This window comes from Malaclemys terrapin, chromosome 3 (assembly GCF_027887155.1).
Source record: "Malaclemys terrapin pileata isolate rMalTer1 chromosome 3, rMalTer1.hap1, whole genome shotgun sequence".
NCBI classification, from domain to species: Eukaryota; Metazoa; Chordata; order Testudines; family Emydidae; genus Malaclemys; species Malaclemys terrapin.
This window is the reverse complement of record NC_071507.1, coordinates 208248835-208272886: the sequence shown is the minus strand read 5'-3', so window position 1 is coordinate 208272886 and position 24052 is coordinate 208248835. Positions and strand designations below refer to the sequence as shown.

The window sequence follows — 24052 nt, the reverse complement described above, 5'->3', positions numbered from 1 at the left end:
TCACTCACCGCCTCGTACTCCTGCACGGAGTCAAATCGCTCCTTCTGGATGCGGGTGACGTACAGCACGTCCGTGTCGGGGAGAGCCTCCTCGATGCTGTCGAACTCCTCCTGGAAGGGCAGGGCGTTAGTGGGGCGCGGGGGCATCGCTGGGTGCAGGAGCGGGGTCCCTGGCATGCAGCGGGCTCACCTGTTTGATGCCCTTGGAGGCTACGAAGTGGATGATGTCGGCGGGCATGCGGAGGTCGCGGGGTGTGACGTAGCGCAGGTTGACGCGGTACTGCGTCAGGAGGCAGGCCAGCGAGTGCACCGTGCGCCCGTGCTTCAGGTCCCCCACCATGGTGATCTGGGGAGAGACAGCAGCACCCTGGAGCCCGGCCAGCGAGGGGCAGCGCTCGCACGGCACTCCTGGGGGGGTCTGGGGCCATGGGGGTCAGAGCTGAGACCCAGCGCGGCAAACCCCCCCTTCCCCCTCAGCTGCATGGGCCTGAGGCCCCAGCCTGGGGCCCTGGAGTCAGAACCGAGACCTGGCGCAGTGTGGGGCACCTCGCCCGGCCCGGCCCCCTTACCGTCATGCCGTTGACAGTGCCGAGCTCCTCGCGGATGGTGAAGATGTCCAGCAGGGCCTGCGTGGGGTGCTCCCCGACACCATCCCCGGCATTGATCACCGGCTTCCGGCAGTGCTTGGCAGCCAGCTACAAACGAGACACGGGCTGGGCATGGGGGGGCTGCTCACGGCCAGCCACAGCCCCACCCCACCCCACGGGGCCGAGCGCAGCCACAGCCCCTCCCCCGATCCACGGGGCCGAGCGCAGCCACAACCCATCCCCCTGCCCCCGATCCACGGGGCCGAGCGCAGCCACAGCCCCTCCCCCTGCCCCCGATCCACGGGGCCGAGCGCAGCCACAGCCCCTCCCCCTGCCCCCGATCCACGGGGCCGAGCGCAGCCACAGCCCCTCCCCCGATCCACGGGGCCGAGCGCAGCCACAGCCCCTCCCCCGATCCACGGGGCCGAGCGCAGCCACAGCCCCTCCCCGATCCACGGGGCCGAGCGCAGCCACAACCCATCCCCCGGCCCCAATCCACAAGGCAAGCGCAGCCACAGCCCCTCCCCGCCCCCGATCCACGCAGCAAGCGCAGCCACAGCCCCTCCCCCTGCCCCCGATCCACGGGGCCGAGCGCAGCACAGCCCCTCCCCCTGCCCCCGATCCACGGGGCCGAGCGCAGCCACAGCCCCTCCCCCTGCCCCCGATCCATGGGGCTGAGCACCAAGAAGGGGGGGGCTCATGGCCAGCCACAATCGACCCATGGGGCTGGGCATGGGGGGAGTCCGTCTCGCTCCCAGTCACAGCCCATCCCCCTCCCACCCTATGGGGCTGGTGGGGGGAGGCGCTCATGACCAGACACAACCCATTTCCCCCCATTGCCTCCCTTGCTGCCCGGCCCTTGGGGCCCCTCACCTCCACAGCCCCCGGCTGGGGGTGGCGCAGCACCAGCACGTCCGCGTAACAGCACATGGTCTGCACCGAGTCGGCCAGGGACTCGCCCTTCTGGCCGAGGACGTGGACTCGGAGAAGACCAGGACAGAGCCCCCCAGGCGGTACATGGCAGCCGCGAAGGAGCTGCTGGTCCTGGTGCTCACCTCGTAGAACATGGAGGCCATGACCTTCCCCTGCAGGGGAGGGGAGACCGTGAGCACGGCGAGGCCCCGATCCCCCCCCAGCCCCTCTCACAGCCCCCCCCATAGCAGGGCCCCGATCCCCCCCCATTTCCCCCTCCATGGCAGTGCTCCGATCCCCCCAGCTCCCCCACAGGAAGGTCCCAATCCTCCACCCCAGCCCCCCGATCGCAACTTCCCCCCACAGTGGGGTCCCAGCACCCACCCCGATCCTGCCCCGCAGTGAGGCCAAGCTCCCCTTCCCTGCCCCGATCCCTCCGCCTGGCTCACCTTCAGGATGTCCAGGCTCCGCTCCTTCTGCACCAGCATGCGCAGGTTGTGCGCCACATTGAAGAGGTGGGACATCTGGAACGAGACAGCGGTCAGCCGGGGGCCGCACGCACTCCCCCCCACAGGCCCTCCCCCAGCCCGGGCTCCCTAGGGAGAGCCCCCAGCCACCCCTCGCTGCGCGGTACCTGCTCCTTGGTGAACTGCTTGACGGAGAGGACGTGCTGCCCGACGAGCGGGTGCAGCAGGGGGAGGTCTGCGGGTGGGGCACGCTCGGGGGCGACGTCTGTCTCGGCAGCAGCCCTGGTGGGTAGCAGCAGCTGTCCTGGGTCACAGCCAGATCTGTAGCACCAAGCGCAGGCATCAGCGAGCGCCGGGGCAATGGGGCGGGAGGGAGACGTCCCACCAGCCTCGTGGCCGGAGGGGAGGCTCTGCCCCCTACCCCCGCCCCATGGCACAGCCTGGGGCTCCCACCCACACACCCAGCCCAGAGCATGGACCGCAGCTCCCACCTGCCCAGCTCCTGGGGCCTCCTCGCCACCCCTGCTGGCCAAGTCAGGGGCTGGCCCCAGGCCAGTGGGGAGCTGCATGCACAGCCACCGATGGGGCAGAGTCACCAACTGCAGCCCGCAGCCTCCCCGAGACCCACTCAGGCCCCTGCACAGATGGTTCAGACCATCTCTCCCTGGCCCTAGGGGCCCCAGCCTGGCACCACCCCGCTGGACCTCGGTCCCCAGACCCCACGTGGGACAGGACAAACCTGGCTCGCTGGCCTTCTTGGTGGCCTTTTCTCTCACGTCCTCGGCTGGCGACAGGCGTGCGGGGACACACAACACGGTTAGACACGGCAGCTATGAGCGCTGCACCACCCGGCCCTGCACCACCGCTCATCCTGCATTGCTGACTCTGGCCACGGACAGCAGCTCCACACACAGGCCGATGCGGGGAGGCACCCGGGCACCCTGGGGCCCCACCCTTCTCTAGGCAGTGGGAGGGGGACGGGCCTCACACCCATGGGATGGGAGCCCTGGAGACGCTGAAGCTGTATGCTCTGGCCCAGCTGGCTCCATGCGGGACACAGCGCCAGGGAGGGGGAGGGGGGGGGGCGGCACCCAACAGCACGACTTTGGCACGGAGCTGGAGCATGGAGCAGCTCCAGAGCAATGGAGCTGCAGGTTTTGGCTGGAGCTGGAGCGGTGCCGGAGCCCAGCTCCACAGCCCTGCCCAACAGAAACAGCCCCAGGAAGAGCCCAGCTGCCCAGGGGAGGAGCTGCCAGGCCCATCGAGGAGAGCTGGGGGGCTGGCCCCACACCCAGCAAGAGACCCACACAGGGGGCTGGTGCGGGAGCAGAGCACTGGCACGGTGCTAAGGGACCCTCCTCGCTGTCCGGGGAGGGGAGTCCGGAGGTGCCAGGGCCAGAGCTCGGGCAGGGATGTAGGCACAATGAACTGCCCCATCTCTGCCACCTCCCCTGGGGCACCAGTGGGGAGGCCTGGATCCCGTGGGAGGGCAGGAATGGGAGCTGCAGTATGAGCAAGTGGCTGAAGCTCTGAGAGCCTCCCTGCCCTCTCCCTCTCCCACCCCCGTTGGAGCCCAGCCCCCCTCCTGTTGACACCATGGGGTGGGTGGGGGGGGGCGGACGGACACGCACACTCATTGGCTGCTGCTCAGGTCACTGCGGGCAGGCCCCACCCCAGCACATTCCATGTGGCTCCAGGGAGGGTCTGGGACGAGCCCCCGGCTGGATTCGCACAGGGGCCCAGCCAGAGCCCTGGGGCTGGGGAAGTGCCTGGCCCTGCTGCTCCAGCCCCACATGTGCCTCACCTGGCAGGCCGGGGTCTGAGGCCCGGTGGATGCGCGGCGGCAGGTGGAAGCGCCCGTCTCCCACGGGCCCCGCTCGCCGGGGGCTGGACGCTCGGCTACGCAGGGTCTCGCTCTGCACTGTGTGCCTCGGGCGCTCGGGGGTCTGCAACGCCACAGGATGGTGAGGAGGGGTCAGCGCTGCTGGCATGGGGAATGCCCCCCCGGGACTGCCTCGCCTGTCTCCCCTCCCCCCTCCCCGGCCTCCTGCCAGTCCCGCCCCCCCCCCAGCCCAACCCCGGCACAGCCCCCACCCCGCCTGTCCCGCCAGCCCCCACCACCTCACCCCACCTTCCCCCGCACTGCCAGACCACCCAATTGCACATGCTGCTTCCTCCTGGTGCCCTGGCCAGTCCATCCCCCCACTCCAGGCCCACGCCCATCACCATGCAGACAGGATCAGGGCACGGCAGGCTCCTCCCCCGCACAGGGAGATGGTGAGTGACAGCCAGGCAGACACCCCCCACCCCCCCCAGTACCTTCAGAGTCTCCTTGGCTGGGGCAGGAGGCGGCACACTCACTGCCCCCGTGGGCCATTTCCTCACGTCCTGGCCGTAGCCGGGGGGCACCAGCACCTGCAGGACACAGACACTCAGCGAGGAGGGAGCCAAGACCTGGGCTGAGATGTGGTGGGCATGGGGGGGCCGGGCTCCGCCCCAGCTGGCTTGCCCCCCCCTCCCCACTCGGCAGCACAGCCCAGTCTCTCAGGTCACCCCAGAAGCCTCCCCCTCTCCCCCCCGCCCTTACCTGTCCGTCGATGTAGGCAACCTCCCCACGTAGGATCACTCTCCGCACCATCCCTTCACCTTCGTGCCCTCGAACGGTGTCCACTGGCACTTGCTGAAGGCCATGTGGCTGGGGACGATCCACTCGTGCTCCAGGTCCACCTGGCCAGGGGGCAGAGCGGGTCAGGCTGGGGTGGGGGGCAGGCCCAGGGACAATGGGTGGCACATCAGGGTTGGGTCTGGGCTCTGGCTTGGAGCTTGTCGGGGTGGGGCTAGGCCCAGGGAGGGCAACACGGCGGGTGGTGGGGCAGGGCCCGAGAGGGCAGCAGGGTGGGGCTCCAGCGCTCACGTCTGGCAGCTGTTCAGGGTGGGGCTGGGCCCAGGAGGGTGGGCAGCACATTGGGGACAGGCCTAGGAGGGCGGGTAGGGCAGGGCAGGGGGGCAGTGGCGCCGGACCAGGCCCAGGCTCTGGCTGGCGCTCATGTCTGGCAGCTGTTCAGCAAGGCACAGCCATTTGCTCCTCAGCTCCCCCGGAGTCCCCAGGGCTCAGCGATGCCAGCGGTCCAGCCCAGCGCCGTTCCCATGGGGCACGACCCCCCCACTGGGCACAGCCCCCCCACCTCGATGTAGGTGTCGTCCTGCGCGGGCAGGGAGAAGATCTTGCGGGGGTTCTCGTAGAGGCGCTTGACCACATCCTCGATGGCGAGGCGCCCCTCGGAGACGGCTGTCAGCAGCAGGGCAGCATGGTCTCCAGGCCGGGGTAACCTGGGGGTGGCTCCTTCCCTTCCTTCTCCTCCACCGTGTGGGGGGCTACGGGCACAAAGGAGGTGTTCAGGGGGTCCAGCGCCTCCTCCTCATTCTGCTGCCCCCCTCGCTGATGAGGTTCAAACCAGGACAAGTGCAGAGTCCTGCACTTAGGACGGAAGAATCCCATGCACTGCTACAGACTAGGGACCAAGTGGCTAGGTAGCAGTTCTGCAGAAAAGCACCTAGGGGTCACAGTGGACGAGAAGCTGGATATGAGTCAAGTGTGCCCTTGTTGCCAAGAAGGCTAACGGCATTTTGGGCTGTATAAGTAGGGGCATTGCCAGCAGATCGAGGGACGTGATCATTCCCCTTTATTCGACATTGGTGAGGCCTCATCTGGAGTACTGTGTCCAGTTTTGGGCCCCACACTACAGAAAGGATGTGGAAAAATTGGAAAGAGTCCAGCGGAGGGCAACAAAATGATTAGGGGTCTGGAGCACATGGCTTATGAGGAGAGGCTGAGGGAACTGGGATTGTTTAGTCTGCAGAAGAGAAGAATGAGGGGGGATTTGATAGCTGCTTTCAACTACCTGAAGGGGGGTTCCAAAGAGGATGGAGCTCAGCTGTTCTCAGTGGTGGCAGATAACAGAACAAGGAGCAATGGTCTCAAATTGCAGTGGGGGAGGTCTAGGTTGGATATTAGGAAACACTATTTCACTAGGAGGGTGGTGAAGCACTGGAATGGGTTACCTAGGGAGGAATCTCCTTCCTTAGAGGTTTTTAAGGCCCGGCTTGACAAAGCCCTGGCTGGGATGATTTAGTTGGGGATTGGTCCTGCTTTGAGCAGGGGGTTGGACTAGATGACCTCCTGAGGTCCCTTCCAACCCTGATATTCTAGGATTCTACGAGTGACCCCCCTGCAGGGCCAGTTCCCCCAGTGCCCAGCAGGGAGCTGCCCTGGGGTGAGAGGCCAGCCAGGCCTCTGCCCAGACATCCACCAGCATCAGCTGGAGGGACCAACGGACTCACTTGGTACTGGCCCAGGTGCCAGATCCCATTACCCACCTCTCAAGCAGGGACAGGCCCCATGTCCCATTCCTCGCCCCCTTCCCCCCCGAGCCAGCCAGTCCCTGCCCTGGGGCCAGATGGGAGATGACTCCCCCTAGAGGGAACAGGCCCCATGTCCAATCCCTGTGTGACGTTATGAGTGGAATATAATATCTCATTGAAAGGTGACCGTGAGTTAATTAACTCTTTCTGGCACTGACTGACCTGACCCAGGGCCGAACTTTAAAGACTGGTTAGGAAGATATGTAAATGAACAGAGCTTTTGCATTGTTAGAGGTGGAAGGGGAGATGTTTGCTCAGGGCTTGTGATGTAAGCAAACAAGTCTTGTCTATTACTATAGCTTTCATTCAAAGATCAAAAAGGAATATTAACATTAGGAAGACACTTGAGGGAAATAGTATTATTGTCTCTATGTCTCTTTGAAGGTCGTGGTAACCTGTATCTGAACTGTTTAATGGATAAATGACCCTGTGCTAATTGCCAGGATGTTTGGGAGAAGGAGAGTTAAGTCTATTGTTTTCTCAGGCCAAAAGGCTGCTGGAAATGTATAAGAACCCTGGACACGATCCTGCTTCATCTCAGATCTGCTTTGGGTTTCAAGAGGGGGAAACCTTAAGCCACAAGGACTGAGATCCCCAGTCACTGACTGGAGCCACCTGAATATGGACATTGGACTATAACCTATGGACTATTTCTAAAAGGACTTTTGGCAACTACAAACTCACCATCTCTGCTATGTATCTGAACCTCAAGAATTGAATTCAAGTCTGTCTGTAGATTGATCTTTTAACCAACTCTCTCTCTTTTCTTTTTAATACATTTTAGCTTAGTTAATAAGAATTGGCTATAGCCTGTATTTTGGGTAAGATCTAAGTGTAATTGGACATGGGTATGTGGCTGACCCTTTGGGGTTGGAAGAACCTTTTCTTTTATATGATGAGAATAAGATTTTCAGTAATCATCATCATATCTGACGTGTGTGTCTGGACGGAGGCCTGAGGCTGGCACTTTAAGGGAACTGCGTTGTTTGCCCTTCTGAGTAACCAGTGAGGTACTACAGAAGCTGTTTTGTGCTGGTTGGTAAATCTAAGTATTGAAATATCCACCAGCGTTTGGGGTTTGTCTGCCCCGGTCTGTTTGCAGTTCACCCTAATTGAGTGACCTCAGCTGGCTCCCACGGGCAGCACCGTCACACCCTGCCCCAACCAATCCCCGTCCTGGGGCCAGAAGGGGGCCGGCACCCCCTAGAGGGGACAGACCCTGGATCCCAGGTCCAGGACACTCCAGCGGGTGCCCCGGCGCCCTAGAACGGTCCCCCTCACCGTGGTCTGTGGCAAAGCAGTCGATGGTGTCCATGTTCTCCACAGCGCCTCCAGGTCCTCACGGGTGCCCAGCATGGGCCGCACCTGTGCGCGCCCCTCCCTGATTCGTCAATGTCGTCCTCGCACAGGAAGAGGTGGTGCGGCGCCACCTCACACGTCACCTGGATGCCCTTCTGCTTGCAGCCTTGATGATCAGGATCTGCAGGCCCAGGCTGAGGGTGAGACACCGTCCCCCATCCCAGATCCCCCTCCCCCATCCTCCCTGCACACACTCCCTGTGACCAAGTTGGGGATTTTCTTAGTGTTTTGCATGAACTCTGCGTCCCTCAGTTTCCCTGGGTGCTGCGTGTGTAACAAGGGGGAGGGAGGGGGGTGCAGACGACCAGGCGTGACCTCGCCTAGCAGCCGGGGCTCAGTGACTGGTGCCCCAGCCCAGCTTGGGAGCCAGCCGGTTCTGGCCAGCGGGAGGACAATGGGATGAGGAGAGAGGGGCCGGGGGACCTGCCCGGCCCGTTCCAGCCAGTGGGGGAACAAAGGTGGCTCAGGTGGCCTGTTTACCTGGGACAGGGGACAAAGGACAGGGGAGGAGCAGTTGGGGGAGGAGCCCCTTGGATGTTCTGTGCTGAGACTGGCCAGGCCCAAGGCCCCGGAGAACTGCCTGGGCTGGGCTCCTGTGTGACGCTGGATGAGAGCCACTGTGGGGGGAGGAGGCGTTGCTCCCTCGGGATGGAGGCCCAGGGGGCCCAGAGCGAGAGGGCTCCCTGAGGGGGCCACGGCAGAGCCAGGCATGCTGGGAGCTCAGAGGTACAGTCCCAGGAGGTGCAGGGCCAGGGGGCCCACCCTTGGCAAGAGAGCGGCCTTCCCGAAAGGCTGTCACGCTGGGGGGGTTACTCCCGGGGCCACACGGAGCCGAGATAAGGCACAAGTCCTGTGAGTCCCTGACACCCCCCCCCACACCCACAGGGCCCAGGCCGAGGGGAGACACCGCCCCCCATGCCCCATCTGCGCTGCAGCCCTCGCTACGCCAGGCGCGCTGCATTTCGCTCAGCGTTTGCCAGCCAGCACCTCCGACCAGCGTTTGCCATTCTCACATTAACACACACCGAAGGTTTCCGGGGGTCCCAGCAGGGCCCAGCGTCTCTGCAGCGAGCTGGGAGTCACTAGATAACCCGCCCAGCCAGCACCAAGAGCTCTTTAGGGCTTTCCCCAGGCCTGGCTCGGTTTAACTCCGCCACAAGGGGTGTAAATATACACACACACACACCCACCCACCCACCCCCCATGGGGCAGAGAAACATTCCCCCCGCCCCTGGCACACTGTCGAGTCGCTGCAGCCGGTGGGGGGCAGATTGCGGAGCCGGTGGGGGGCGCCGGCCCAGGAGCGCTGCAGGCACACAGCCGGGGCTTTGCAGGGCAGACGAGGACCCATGGGGCAGGTCGGGGGGTTCTGGGCGCTCACAAAAGCCAATTCGCACTGAGGTTCATCGTGCTGCCTCTGCCCAACCGGGCCTTTTCCTAGAACCTCTCCTGGCCCCCCAGTGCAGAGGATGACACTGCCTCCCGCCCTGCCTGCAGACAGGCAGCCACAGCTCCTCCCCAGCCCAGACCCAGGTTGCCCCACCTCCTCCTTGCGTGCCACGTGGCAGATATGCACGGGGCGCTGGTACAGCTGGGCCACCATGAGAATCGCTGCCACCGTCTGCTTCTCCGCGTGCGCCACGATGGGCAGGTGCCTTGGCCACTGCTCGAAGTGCTGGGGGGAGAGAGCAGAGCTGGGGGGAACCAACAGTTGTACCAGGGGGAGAGGCAGAGCCTGGCATGAGGGGAGAGTCGGGGGGGGGGGGGGAAGACAGACAGCCAGCAACACTGGGGGAGCGAGGTCGGGGGGGAAGAGAACAGCATTTGGGGGGGGGGGACAAGACAGAAGGACAGTGGCTGCCCTGTTGGCTGGGGGAGGGTCAGGGGGGCACGACAGCTGGATAGCAGTGCTGGGGAAGGTTGGGGGGCAGAGCACAGCACATGGGGGCAGGGAGACAGGACAGACGGACAGCGGCTGCAATTCAGGCTGGGGGAGGGGCGGGGGGAACAGGACAGACGGACAGCGGCTGCAATGCAGGCTGGGGGAGGAGGGCGTCCCCACTGCAGATGCAGAGGGCAGGCTGGGCCCTCAGCCCCCAGTGGGCACTGTGCTGCTGGCGCCAGGAATGGGGCTGGACCCCCCAGCCCTTCCCGCAGGACCCACCTCCATCCACAGCGAGACGTTGTCCATCTTGAGCTCGGAGAAGGTGTCATTCAGGTACATCTTGAGCCCGGCGGCTGCGCCAGCCACAGGGCCCAGGGATCCGGCGTTGTCCGACGCGGCCCCCAGGTACAGGGCGAAGTCACAGCGCGAGCCCGTCTCCGCCAGCTGCAGGGAGACAGGCTCAGACAGGCCCAGGATGGGGTGCCAAGCCGGGCCTGGGCCAGCGTGTGGATCGGCCCCAGGCCTGCAGCCCCCCCCACGGGGCCCCCCAGCACCTCCCAGGCCCACGCTGCACATACAACATTCCCCAGGGGGCTGAGGCTGGCCTGGCGCAACGCCTGGCGCTGCCAGCTCCATGCCTGGGAGTGTCTGAGTGGCACCTGCCAGGGCGGGGAGGGTGCGTGGGCTGGGGTGTCGGGGGGGACTCTGCGCAGCACCCGAGGGGGGGTCCTTGCACGGCATCTCGGGGGGGGGGGGGGGGCGGCCAAGGGGGGGTCTCTTCACGGCAGCTCAGGGGGCCTGAGGGGGCTGTCAAGGGGGGGGGGTCTCTGCACAGAAGCTCGGGGGGGGCATTCACCTTCTGCACCAGGGCAAAGGAGCTGGCGTCGACAACGGCGGGGCGGGTGTTGGGCATGGCGCACACCATGGTGACGCCCCCCGCCAAGGCAGCCGCTGTGCCCGAGGCGAAGTCCTCCTTGTGGGTGCCGCCCGGCTCCCGCATGTGCACGTGCACGTCGATCAGCCCTGGGGGGGGAGAGGGGTCAGAGCAGGGGCCACAGAACCCCTGGCCGGCGCTGCTGGTCTCGGGACTCGACAGGGGCAGGCCCGGGGGGGCAGTGTGAAGCCGGACAGTCCTGCTTCTCTCGGCTTTGTCCGCTGGCCGGTATGGTCACCCCCCTCGCACCCACCGTAGGCCGGGGGTCACGCTGGAGGGGGGGTGGGGGGTGTCACGCCGTCCTGCAAGTACCAGAATGCCTGGTACCGGGGTGCATTAGTACCACCCTAGGTAACGGCGCTCGGCTTTGAGCCCCCACTCCATGGCGCAGGGACGCGGTGGGGATCCCAGGGGGCCGAGCAGCGCACGGGGCTCCATGGTAACGCCAGTCAGGCTGGGCAGCACACCCCAGGGCAGATGCTTCAGGCCAGGGACTCTCACTGACTGTGGGGGGGGGGGGGGGGGCGCAGACACTCCCCACCTCACCCGGATTTACCCAGGATCTGGAGGGCCCTGCCCAGAGCCACCACATGTCCCTGCCGGGGGGGGTGGGGGTAGACACGGGATGATGACACACGCTCCTGCCCCTCCCCATTGCTTCCCTGCCAGGGGAAGACCCCCAGCGCCCCCCCCCCTTGCTGGGAGCCCCTGTACCTGGCAGGCGGATGAGCTTCTGGGAGGTCATGCAGTCCACGTGTAGCTTCAGTGGGGGGGCCGTCCCGATCTGGCCCAGGGCCTGTGGGGGAGGCAGCTCAGCTGGGGAGAGCAGAGACCCAGCCAAGGGGGGCAGGGGGCTGGGCTTCCTCCACGGCCCAGAGCCCCACAGCTCCCTGGGGCCAGGACACACTCGCCTGGGCAATCAGTGCCTCTCCAGGAGCCCCCATGCCAGGCAGCCTCCCCCCACCAGTGTCGTGCCCCCACCTGGCCAGGCAGCCCCTGACCAGGCCAGCCTTCTCGCATCCCCAACAGCCAGGCAGCCCCTCCCCAGCAGCCACATCGCTCCCCCCCGGCCAGTCCCCGCCCCCAAACGGCCAGACCGCCCTGCACCAACCAGGCCGCACCCCACCTAGCCCATTCCCCCACACCCCCTCCCCAGCTGGCCCGTTCCCCCACACCCCCTCCCCAGCTGGCCGGCCCCCACGCCACCTCCACGAAGAGCTTGGTGCACTTGATGTCGATGATGAGGGGCACGGAGTAGTCGACGGCCAGGCGCCGGGTGCGGTAGCCCTTGGTGACGAAGGATGAGAGCCGGCGCCCCCCGGCGTTGCGCATGGAGAGGTTAATGACCAGCTCAAAGTGGTTCTCAGCCAAGTAGTCCATGATGCTGCGCTGCGTCTCCTTGGCCCCGGCCTCGCTGCCGTCCGCGTCCTCGAAGTGCCAGTCCACAGCCGTCACCTGCCCGGCGGGAACCAGAGCCCCACTGCCGTGACTGGGCATGAACCGGGGCAGGGGTGGCCCTGCTCCCAGGCCAGGCACAGACTGGGGGCGGGGCGGGGGGTTCCTCACTCCAGGGACGGGGGGGGGGCAGAGGAGGGGTGGCCCTGCTCCCAGGCCAGGCACAGACTGGGGGCGGGGGGTTCCTCACTCCAGGGACGGGGTGGAGGGGCAGAGGAGGGGTGGCCCTGCTCCCAGGCCAGGCACAGACTAGGGGCGGGGCAGGGGGTTCCTCGCTCCAGGGACCTGGGGATGGATGGTGGGGGAGAGGAGGGGTGGCCCTGCTCCTGGGGCCAGGCACAGACTGGGGGGCAGGGGGTTCCTCGCTCCAGGGACCTGGGGATGGATGGGGGAGGGGGGCAGAGGAGGAGTGGCCCTGCTCCCGGGGCCCGGCAGACTGGGGGCGAGGAGAGGGGTTCCTCGCTCCAGAGACCTGGGGACAGACTGGGGGACAAGGGAATGGTGGCCCTGCTCCCAGGACCCAGCATGGAAGGGGTGCCACCCCATGCCAGTAACTTGGGCACTGGCCCCACGCCTCTGGTGCAGGACCAGCAGCCTGGGACAGGCCTGGGAGCCTCACCCCAACCTGAAAGCTGCCCCCCGGCCACGCCGCACCAGGAGAGGCGGCAGCCCGCCCCCGGCCAGTACCTGGATGCCGTGCTCGGTGTAGAAGTCGGCAGTGCCCAGGCTGGCATACAGGTTGTAGCCCAGGCTCTCCAGCGTGCGCACTGTGGGCAGCAGCTCACTCTTGTTCTGCAACAGCCACCAGAGGGGTCAGAGCAGGCCAGGCCTGGGCAGCCCAGCACCCCCCTGCCCCAGGGCCCCTCCACCCGCATGGCCCCGATGTACTGAGCTGGCACTAGGAGTGGGGATTCCTGGGCCTGCTCGCAGCCTAGAGGGCTGGGACACAATGGGAATTGTTAGTAATGCTTTTTTGAGTCCTGTGTGTGCCTCAGTTTCCCCCGTGTGCGGCACTGTTCCCCTGCTGGTGGGAGCTCTGGGGCCTCTGGGGCAGGCGAAGACACGGAGTGGAGGACGCCTGGTGACCTGGGCCCTTAAGAGCTGCATGGAGATGGGCCCTGAGAAGAGAAGGGCAGATCCAATGGCCGGGACGTGGACACCTGGCGACCAGCGACCCAGAGAGACGTGGTCGCCCCGCCTCTCCGCAGGGGGCTGAGCCGCATCCCCCAGCTCGGGAACAAAGGCCTGGGGGGGGGAGTTTAAGTGTGGTCTGTGGGGAGCAGTCGGGGGCAGCCCGGGAGTCTGACAAAGGAGATCCGACAGATGGGGGGACAGAGCTTGAACCACAGGGGTCACTGCAGTTGGGCTGGGCGCTGGCTGCCCGGAACGGACTCCGCTGGGACCTTCACTTCTCTGGGCTCCCCCAGGGCTGCCTGTGCCGTGTGCCAGGCCGCGGATACACCCGCCTGTCTGCCCGCGCTGGCTGGGTGTCCCCACAGACGCTGGGGGGGTGCTGCTCCCCCAGATTGTACACGTCGCCCCCAGGGTCTGTCCCAGACTCGCTGCCCGGCGCTCCCGGGGGGGGGGGGGGGGACAGGGGGGCTGCAGGCCCAGGGGCCCAGTCTCAGGAGGCGGCGAGGTCACATGGCTCACCCTGGGGGAAGAGTGAGACCCCGGGGGGGTCAGGGTCATTGAAGGCCCCTCCCAGGGACTGTTCCCAGGCTGGGACGTAGCCCGGCCCTGGGGGTCGGTGACAGAGGTGCCTGCCTGTCACCAGTGTGACGAGGGACCTGGGCCAAGGCAGTTTGCGAGGAGCCAACCTAGAGCAAGGTGCAGCATTGGGCCTCCCTCCCTCAGGAGCAGCCTGCTTCGTCTCCCGCTGCTTTTGGCTGCTGCATGTTAGCGTTCTGGATTCTACGCTGCGTTGCAGCCATCCAGCGCGAGGATTTAAACTTCGCATCCAGCGTCTCTGAGCACGTGCCGTGGCCCTGCCCTGCCCTCACCTTGTAGCTGCCGATGGTCAGCAGGATGTTCTTCTTGGGGATCTTGAACCCGGTGCTCAGCATGGCTTTCAGGTAGGCCTCACAGCGGTTCTCCCCAAAGCAGGCCACCTCGCCTGTGCTGGTCATCTCCACGCCCAGCACCACGTCTGCCCCCGCCAGCCGCGAGAAGGAGAACTGGGGAACCTGAGGGTGCAGAGGGCAGGGGGGCTCAGCAAGCCAGACAGCCGTGGCCATCCCACCCACCGCTCCCCACTCGCTCACCTTGACACCGACGATCCCAGTGCCTGTCATCAGCCCCACCGACTCCACCTCCTCGCCCATAATCACCTGGGTGGCCAGGGCCACCATGTCCACCCCCAGCGTCTTGGAGACGAAGGGGAAGGAGCGGGAGACACGCACGTTGCACTCGATGACCTTCAGCTGGTCGTCCTGCAGACGGACGGGAGCGTGGGGTGACCCATCCCAGCGCCTGGAGACCCAAACTCGCCCTGCCCAGCCTGGCTAAAGCCCGATGGACCTATCTTCCACGGTCAGAACAGAACACCCGCCTTAGGTCAGAGGAAAGGCCCCTCTAACCCGGTGTCCTGTCTTCCCACGGTGGCCAGTGCAGGTGTCCCGGAGGGAATGAGCCAAGGAGGGAATCAGCAAGTGAGATGTGTGGAGCACCAGCTCGCCCCGGCTTGCTTCCCCCTTCCGCAGGGCACTGAGCACCCAGAGAGGCAGGGCAGGGGCAGGCCCCCCTCGGATCCCAGCACGCTGCTCCCGCCCTCCCGCCGCATCCAGGGGCCCAGTCCCAGGCAACTCTGGCCTGGATGTGACATGTGGCCGGCTGCAGGAGACGCTGCAGAGCCCAGAGCGGTCAGCGGGGAAGGGATCCGCTGCCTCCCTCCCCCCCCCAACTCAGGGCATTGAGGCTGACTGCTCCCCGGGTCCCTGCTGCCCCATGGCGGTACCTTGGCGATGAGCTGCAGGTTGAAGGGCCCCGTGACCAGCAGCTCCTGCCCGATGGCGTGCACAATGGCCTGGATCCGCTCCAAGGTCTTGGGCGTGATGTCCTGGGGCGGCGTCACCAGCGTGGCGTCCCCCGAGTGCACGCCTGCATTCTCCACATGCTCCGAGATGGCGATAGCCACCACCGCGCCGTCGCAGGCCACGGCGTCCACGTCGATCTCCTGTAGGGGGGTGGGAGGGGACGACCGGACCCCTGAGCATCCCCAGCCCCCACTGCACCAGAGAACACCCCCCCACCCCAGCCTGCTCTCCCTGCCAGTACTGCCCTCCCCACTCCAACCCCCCAGTGCACAGACTGCCCTCAGCACTTCCCTGCCTGTACCATCCCCCCCAGCTGCTCCCCCATCCCCGGCCCCCTCCCTGCCCGTACCACCCACCCACACACAGCCCCTCCCTGCCGGTACAACCACCCCCCGGTTGCTCCCCCCTCCCTGCTGATACCACCTCCCACACACACAGCCCCTCCTTGCCCTCCCCAGCCCCTCCATGCTGGTACCACCGCCACCCCTCCCTGGCCTCCTCCCCAGTCCCTCTGTGCCGGTACCACCCCCACCCTCAGCACCTCCCACTGCACACACCACACCAAGTGAACCCCCCCCAGAGCCCCTCCCTACCGGTGCCATCCCCACATCCCAGTGTCCCCCAGCACCACCTCGCCTACTCAGCCCCCCACTGCAAACCTGAGTGACCCCCATCAGCCAGGCAGTGCCTGACCCCACCCCTCCAGGCACAATCCAGCCCCCGCAGCACGAAGAGCCAGACGGGCAGCCTGCCCGGGCTGGAGCCACGGAGAGTCGGGTGTCTCCACCAGCGTGACCGGGGTCCGTGCCCCGGCAGAGGGGTGGGGGTGTTCAGGGCCCCACAGGCCCCCGAGCAAAGCTCTGCCAGCAGCTGCCAGAAACTGGCCCCCTGTGGCCGACTCCCCACGGAGCCGGGCCCGCGCTGACCTTGGCCTCCTGGATGAACTTGGAAATGACGACGGGCTGCTCCTTGGACACGGCCACGGCGCTGCACAGGAACTTCTCCAGGTCGCTGTCGGAGTAGGCCACGTTCATGGCAGCCCCGCTCAGCACGTAGGAGGGGCGCACCACGCACGGGTAGCCCACCTTGCAGCAGAACTGCTTGGCCGACTGCGGGCAGAGAGACAGGCTGGGCAACCTTCCCTGCCCCATGGCATGCACGGGGGAGCTGGGCTGGGCAACCCCACCCCGTGGCACACCCGGGGGTAGCTAAGCTGGGCCGGGGAACCCTCCCCCACCCTGCGGCATGCCCGGAGGGAGTTGGGCAACCCCTCCCCCACCCCACGGCACACATGCGGGGAGCTGGGCCGGGCAACCCCTCCCCCACCCCGCAGCACACCCCGGAGGGAGCTGGGCCGGGCAACCCCTCCCCCACCCCACGGCACGCATGCAGGGAGGTGGGCCAGGCAACCCCTCCCCCGCCCCACGGCACGCCCGGGGGGAGCTGGGCTGGGCCACCCCTCCCCCGCCCCGCGGCACACACGGGGAGGAGGCCCTGCAGCCCCTCCCACAGCACACACGGAGGGGGCAGCATCCCTCCCCTCACCTCCATGTCGGAGAGCTCCTTCCAGAGGGGCTGGCTGATGCCGATGGTGTCCAGCAGGCGGGAGAACTTGAAGCGGTTCTCGGCCGAGTCGATGGCCTCGGGGGAGGTGCCCAGGACGCGGCACTGCTGCCGGTGCAGCGCCATGGCGATGTTGTTGGGCAGTTGCCCCCCCATGGACAGGATGACGCCCTCGGGGCTCTCCAGTTCGTAGATATCCATCACCACCTGCCGGGGCCAGGGGGCAGTGCAGCCAGGGGGCAGGGAGCGGGGCAGGCCCCCCGACGGCACGGGCCCCCAATGGCACAGGCACCCGGCCAGACGGCCCCCCCCCGGCTGCACAACCCCCCGCCCCCTTACCCCCAGCAGCACGGCAGTCCGGCCAGCAAAGCCAGCTCCCCTCGGCCACCTGGGCCCCCCTGGCTCCCTGGCCCCCAGCCCCAGCCCGCACTCACCTCGAAGGAGATCTCGTCGAAGTAGAGGCGGTCGCACATGTCGTAGTCCGTGCTCACCGTCTCCGGGTTGTAGTTCACCATGATGGTCTTGAAGCCCATCTGTAAGAGAGGGGAGCCCTGAGCCGGCCAGGCCAGCGTGGGGGCACGGGGAGATCCAGGGTGCGAGGAGCCCAGGCCAGCGCACCCGCCCCGCCCTGCCCGCTGACCTTGCGCAGCTCCTGGATGCAGCCCACGGCGCACCAGTCGAACTCCACGCTGCTGCCGATGCGGTAGACCCCGGAGCCGATCACCATGACGTGGGGCTCGCGGAAGGCCAGGTCGTGCTCCGTCCCGTTGTACGTCAGGTACAGGTAGTTGGTCTGCGCCGGCCACTCTGCCGCCACCGTGTCGATCTGCTTCACCACGGGTAGGATCTTCAGGTCGTGCCGCATCTTCCTCACGGCCAGCTCAGTGCTGCAGGGAGGGCAGGGCTGAGAGCAGGGAGAGACAGCTCCCCAGCCCCCCAACACACAGCACAGCCCAGAGACCACGGACCCCAGCACGCACGGCTGCACCTCGCCAGCACATCTGGGACACTGCAGCAGGAGCCCTGCCCCGCCCCCGCTCACTCCCCTGACTCTCTCCCCTCCAGCTCCCCATCCCCTCCAGGCCCCGCCCCCACTCTCTCCCCTCCAGCCCCCCACCACTCCCCTGACTCTCTCCCCTCCAGCTCCCCATCCCCTCCAGGTCCCGCCCCCACTCTGTCCCCTCCAGCCCCCCACCACTCCCCTGACTCTCTCCCCTCCAGCCCCCCCGCCCCCTCCCCTCCAGGCCCCCCCGACTCACGCCCCTCCAGGCCGTCCCCCCCCCCCACTCACACCCCAGCCCCCTTCTCCCACTGCTCTCTCCCCTCCCCCTTCTTCCACACTCCATCATCTCCACCTCCTTCTCCCCCACCAGCTGGGCTCCCTCTGCTCCGGACCTGGGCCAGGAGCTGCAGCCTGGCAGAGCCGGCTGCCTGCCCACAAGATGCACGGAGGCGGTGGCCCTGCCCGAGCAGGGGCTGGTGCAGGTTGATGACCCAGCCCCCACCGGCGGTAACCGGACTTTTGGTGTCTGGTCAGTACATCGGACCAGACGCTGCACAGGTCCTGTTTCGACCGGACACCTGGCACGCCCAGCTGATCCTGCCAAGCAGGCTGCAGTGCATGCTGGGAGCTGTCAGCTGTAATCAGCTCCCTCCCACTCAGAGAAGCAGCTGCTGGATGTCGCCATCACGCCCCGCCCCGTCCCCTCCCTCCGTGCCCAGCTGTGTCGCCATCACGCCCCGCCCCGCCCCCTCCCTCCGTGCCCAGCTGTGTCGCCATCACGCCCCGTCCCGCCCCGCCCCCTCCCTCCGTGCCCGGCTGTGTCGCCATCACGCCCCGCCCCGCCCCCTCCCTCCGTGCCCGGCTGTGTCGCCATCACGCCCCGTCCCGCCCCGCCCCCTCCCTCCGTGCCCGGCTGTGTCGCCATCACGCCCCGTCCCGCCCCGCCCCCTCCCTCCGTGCCCGGCTGTGTCGCCATCACGCCCCGTCCCGCCCCGCCCCCTCCCTCCGTGCCCGGCTGTGTCGCCATCACGCCCCGTCCCGCCCCGCCCCCTCCCTCCGTGCCCAGCTGTGTCGCCATCACGCCCCGCCCCGTCCCGCCCCCTCCCTCCGTGCCCGGCTGTGTCGCCATCACGCCCCGCCCCGCCCCCTCCCTCCGTGCCCGGCTGTGTCGCCATCACGCCCCGCCCCGTCCCGCCCCCTCCCTCCGTGCCCGGCTGTGTCGCCATCACGCCCCGCCCCGTCCCATCCCTCCGTGCCCGGCTGTGTCGCCATCACGCCCCGTCCCGTCCCCTCCCTCCGTGCCCGGCTGTGTCGCCATCACGCCCCGCCCCGTCCCGCCCCCTCCCTCTGTGCCCGGCTGTGTCACCATCACGCCCCGCCCCGTCCCCGGCTGTGTCGCCATCACGCCCCGCCCCGTCCCCTCCCTCCATGCCCGGCTGACTCCCCAGCCCGGCACCGGGCGTTACCTGAGCACGGCCAAGGCCACCTGCTTGTCGGAGAAGCCCAGCTGCTTGGCTTTCTTGAGCACGTCGGGGGGCATGGAGCTCTGCCCCTCGCGGTAGGACTCCAGCTGCACCGCGTGGTCCGTGATGTTCTTCATCTTGTGCAGGAACCAGCGGTCGATCTTGGTCAGCTCGTAGAGCCGCTCGATGGGGTAGCCGGCTCGCAGGGCGGCCGCTAGCACGAAGATCCGTTTGTCAGTGGGCGTCTCCAGCTCCTGCTGGGAGGGAGAGCTCAGCCAGGATCCGGGAGAGACCCCACCCCTGAGGCGGGGCCCACCCTGGGTCTCCAGGGCCCTCGGGACAGCACGGGGAGCAGCTCCTGCCCACAGAGTGCATGGGAGCACTTCATACCCTGCAGAGCCCCCCGGACCCCCCACTCACCACGTCGGAGGCTGGCTTCACGGTGTGGTCAAAGCCTACGCAGTTCTCATCCACCATGCGCAGCGCCTTCTGGAAGGCCTCCTCGAAGTTCCGGCCGATGGCCATGACCTCCCCTGCAGGAGGAGAGGAGACACGGTGAGCGGTCAGGGCCAGGCCGGAGGAGGCACGCGCCAGCCTCTGCGAGGGGGCAGCCCCCAGCGAGCTGCCCCATGTCAGGAAGGGAGGGAAACCCCCTATGCACAGCCTGAGTCGGAAAGGCTGGGGGGAGCCGCCCGGGGTCAGGGTGGGGGGTCCCAGGTGCCGCTGGCCAGCTCGGGAAGCGCAGGAGTCCGGATGTGGCGGGGGCTGCTGTGCCACGCACCCACACTCTTCATGGAGCTGCCGATCTTGGTGCTGACCCGCAGGAACTTGCTGAGGTCCCAGCGCGGGATCTTCACCACGCAGTAATCCAGGCTGGGCTCAAAGTTGGCCGTGGTGGAATTGGTGACAGAGTTCCTGGGGGTTAGGGGACAGAGCAGGTTCAGCAGCCAGCCCCCAGGGGCCAGACACCCAAGAGAGGGAACTTAGCAGGCCTGGGGCTTTAGGGGGGACACGGTCTGGAAGGGGCAGTGACTCTCTGAGGAGTGTCCCCCACTGCCCGTCTGACCCTCCCAGCACCCCGTGAGGAGAATTGGCCCGAGGAGGCCTGGACCCAGGGCCTGGCCACAGCGGCTCATGGCCTGGCTGCCGCCCAGCTCGCAGGCCAGGTGAGAAGCGCCCACCCTGCAGGCCAGGAGCCTTCTGGAGTCTGCGCCACACCCTGTCAGGGGACGTCACGCCCAGCAGCACTGAGCCCATGGGCCCCACCCCAAAGCCATTACCTGAGGACGGGCAGGGGGATGCCCAGAGCCAGTTTGGCTGCCACGTAGGCCAGCGGGTAGCCGGTCGCCTTGCTGGCCAAGGCGGAGCTCCGTGAGAGCCGGGCGTTTACCTCGATGATGTAATACTGCGGGCGAACAGAAGGGCATGAGATGCTGCTACAGCTGGCCAGACCCCGGCTCCTCCTGCTGCCCTCCATCTCCGGGGCCAGGCAGGGGCACAGAGCAGGGGCGTTGGACAAGAGGGGATCAGGGGGCTATCCCTCCCACTTTTTACGGGCATGGAGCAGTGATGGGAGGAGGGATGGAGAGGAGCAAGCAGAGGGCAGGGCCTCGGGGGAAGGGGTGACCGGGGGGGCGGGGCCTCAGTCCAGGGACTGATGGCCCCCACTTTTAGGAAGTTTTCGCTGCTCCCGGCACAGAGCCGGGCCAGGGATGCTGCAGCGCTCTGCCAGCGCTCAGAGGAACAGCTCGGAGCAGTGCACGGGCAGCAGGCTGGGGCACGGCAAGGCGGGGCTGACCCAGAGTCCCAGGCCCCATGCAATGCATGCTGGGACCCGCTGGCTGGCTCTCACCTGCTCCGACTCGGGGTTCAGCGCGTACTGGATGTTGCACTCGCCCACGATGCCCAGGTGCCGGACCACCTTGATGGCCGTGTGGCGCAGCATGTTGTACTCCCGGTCGTTCAGCGTCTGGCTGGGGGCCACCACGATGGACTCGCCCGTGTGAATGCCCAGCGGGTCCAGGTTCTCCATGTTACAGACCTGCCGGGGGGGGGAGCGGTTCACCCCACTGCCCCTTGCTGCAGGGAGGCCACCCGTCCAACCTAGACTGGCACAGAGACGCGGGGCCCCAGCCCCAGGCTGCTCTCCCTGGGCACTCCCCAACTCCCCCTGCCTGGGTGCCCCCAACCCCCCTGCCCCCCACCCTGGGCACTGCCCACCCCCCTCCCCACAGCAGCTGTGCCTGCCCATGCCCCCGCTCCCCTCCTTACGGTGATGCAGTTGTCGTATGCATCCCGCACCACCTCGTACTCGATCTCCTTCCAGCCCTTCAGGGACTTGTCCACAAGCACCTGGGAGGTGTGCGCGAAGGCCTGGCTCACCAGCGTCGTCAGCTCCTCCCGGCTGTTGGCGAAGCCGGAGCCCAGACCCCCGAGGGCGTAGGCCGAGCGCACCAGCACTGGGTAGCCCAGCCTCGAGGCTGCGGCCTGAGCCTGCCAGGACCAGACCAAGGAGTCAGAGGGGCCGACTGGCAGCAGGGCTAGGATTGCACGGTGGGGGAGCAAGGGGCAGCAGAGAACAGAGGCAGCACTGCAGGGGGCTGGGGGAGCAAGGGGCACTGGGGATGGGACAGTGCTGCGGGGGAGCAGGGGGAAGAGCCATGGGGGGATGGGGGAGCCGGTGGCAGTATGGGGGGGGGCAGGGGGGCTGAGAGTCGGCTCAGCTGGACTCGCTGGGCAGAGCTCACGGGGTGAGGCAGGAGCCCAGGGGCTCGGAGGCGTTGGGGCGCCAGCCCCGAAGGGACAGGGGGACCCCCGGGGGGCTGCCTCAGTGAGGGACTGTCTGAAAGCTGGAGCACAGCAGGGATCATGGGGATCCCCAACAACCTGCTCCGGGGAGGGGCCCTCCATTGTCTGCCCCTCCCCCATACCTGCTCCAAGGAGGAGGCCGCCTCGCTGGGCGCCACGTGCTCGTCGATCTCCTCCATCTTCTCCACAAAGACCTTGCGATCCTCCGTCATCTCGATGGAGGCCATGGGCGTGCCCAGCACCCGCACCCGGTACCGGGCCAGCACCCCGCCCTGGGTCAGCGCCACCCCGCAGTTCAGCGCCGTCTGGCCCCCGAAGGTCAGCAGGATGCCGTCCGGCCGCTCATTCTTTATCACCTGGGCACAAGGGAGGGGCTGGGACTGGGGGCCCGGCCCAGAGCCAGGATCCCCCCACCCCCCCTGGACTCCCAGCCACACCCTGCGCCCCACAGGGCAGCTCCCATCAGCCCCAGGCCAGTGCACAGGTCCCCCATTGCCTCGCCCCGGGCTGGGGCTCACCTGCGTGACATACTCCGGCATGAGGGGCAGAAAGTACACCTTGTCGGCCAGCCCCTTGCAGGTCTGCACCGTGGCGATGTTGGGGTTGATCAGCACCGTCTGGATATTCTCCTCCTTCAGCGCCTTGATGGCCTGGCCGGGGGGAGACAGCACCGTGACAGCCCAGTGTCCCTCCCCCCGTATCCCTCCGCCCCTTCACTCCAAACCTCTGCCCCGTATCCCTCCGCCACCCTTTGCCCCTTCCCGCCAACCCTCCGCCCCGTATCCCTCCGCCACCCTCTGCCCCTTCACGCCAACCCTCTGCCCCGTATCCCTCCGCCACCCTCTGCCCCTTCACCCAACCCTCTGCCCCGTATCCCTCCGCCACCCTTTGCCCCTTCGCCCAACCCTCCGCCCCGTATCCCTCCGCCACCCTCTGCCCCTTCCCGCCAACCCTCCGCCCCGTATCCCTCCGCCACCCTCTGCCCCTTCACGCCAACCCTCTGCCCCGTATCCCTCCGCCACCCTTTGCCCCTTCGCCCAACCCTCCACCCCGTATCCCTCCGCCACCCTCTGCCCCTTCACCCAACCCTCTGCCCCGTATCCCTCCGCCACCCTTTGCCCCTTCGCCCAACCCTCTGCCCCGTATCCCTCCGCCACCCTCTGCCCCTCCGCCCAACCCTCCGCCCCATATCCCTCCGCCCCATATCCCTTCACCATCCTCTGCCCCTTCACGCCAACCCTCCGCCCCGTATCCCTCCGCCACCCTCTGCCCCTTCCCGCCACCCTCCGCCCCGTATCCCTCCGCCACCCTCCAAACCTCTGCCCCGTATCCCTCCGCCACCCTCTGCCCCTCCGCCCAACCCTCCGCCCCGTATCCCTCCGCCCCATATCCCTTCACCATCCTCTGCCCAACCCTCCGCCCCGTATCCCTTCACCATCCTCTGCCCAACCCTCCACCCCGTATCCCTCCGCCACCCTCTGCCCCTTCGCCCAACCCTCTGCCCCGTATCCCTCCGCCACCCTTTGCCCCTTCGCCCAACCCTCCGCCCCGTATCCCTCCGCCACCCTCTGCCCCTTCCCGCCAACCCTCCGCCCCGTATCCCTCCGCCACCCTCTGCCCCTTCACGCCAACCCTCTGCCCCGTATCCCTCCGCCACCCTTTGCCCCTTCGCCCAACCCTCCGCCCCGTATCCCTCCGCCACCCTCTGCCCCTTCCCGCCAACCCTCCGCCCCGTATCCCTCCGCCACCCTCTGCCCCTTCACGCCAACCCTCTGCCCCGTATCCCTCCGCCACCCTTTGCCCCTTCGCCCAACCCTCCACCCCGTATCCCTCCGCCACCCTCTGCCCCTTCACCCAACCCTCTGCCCCGTATCCCTCCGCCACCCTTTGCCCCTTCGCCCAACCCTCTGCCCCGTATCCCTCCGCCACCCTCTGCCCCTCCGCCCAACCCTCCGCCCCATATCCCTCCGCCCCATATCCCTTCACCATCCTCTGCCCCTTCACGCCAACCCTCCGCCCCGTATCCCTCCGCCACCCTCTGCCCCTTCCCGCCACCCTCCGCCCCGTATCCCTCCGCCACCCTCCAAACCTCTGCCCCGTATCCCTCCGCCACCCTCTGCCCCTCCGCCCAACCCTCCGCCCCGTATCCCTCCGCCCCAT

At 67.3% G+C, this 24052-nt stretch overlaps 1 protein-coding gene across 1 annotated transcript in view; it reads right to left on the bottom strand.

Annotated features, from left to right (window-relative positions):
• Window positions 1-574: 574 nt before the first annotated feature.
• Window positions 575-24052, bottom strand: part of CAD (carbamoyl-phosphate synthetase 2, aspartate transcarbamylase, and dihydroorotase) — a 34699-nt gene continuing 11221 nt past the window's right edge. The window contains 37 exon segments of the mRNA XM_054022078.1: window positions 575-694; window positions 1460-1671; window positions 1948-2022; window positions 2133-2197; window positions 2200-2286; window positions 2705-2749; window positions 3770-3911; window positions 4285-4380; window positions 4553-4602; window positions 4605-4692; window positions 5151-5266; window positions 5269-5340; window positions 7669-7707; window positions 7710-7763; window positions 7766-7849; window positions 7852-7867; window positions 9290-9421; window positions 9911-10075; window positions 10488-10654; window positions 11280-11361; window positions 11772-12020; window positions 12708-12812; window positions 14024-14206; window positions 14285-14452; window positions 14977-15195; window positions 15982-16164; window positions 16601-16825; window positions 17053-17151; window positions 17259-17505; window positions 19088-19341; window positions 19505-19617; window positions 19866-19999; window positions 20365-20489; window positions 20937-21125; window positions 21356-21577; window positions 22015-22248; window positions 22411-22542. Of these exon segments, the coding sequence (XP_053878053.1) occupies window positions 664-694; window positions 1460-1671; window positions 1948-2022; window positions 2133-2197; window positions 2200-2286; window positions 2705-2749; window positions 3770-3911; window positions 4285-4380; window positions 4553-4602; window positions 4605-4692; window positions 5151-5266; window positions 5269-5340; window positions 7669-7707; window positions 7710-7763; window positions 7766-7849; window positions 7852-7867; window positions 9290-9421; window positions 9911-10075; window positions 10488-10654; window positions 11280-11361; window positions 11772-12020; window positions 12708-12812; window positions 14024-14206; window positions 14285-14452; window positions 14977-15195; window positions 15982-16164; window positions 16601-16825; window positions 17053-17151; window positions 17259-17505; window positions 19088-19341; window positions 19505-19617; window positions 19866-19999; window positions 20365-20489; window positions 20937-21125; window positions 21356-21577; window positions 22015-22248; window positions 22411-22542 (4899 nt within the window). The 3' untranslated portion in view covers window positions 575-663.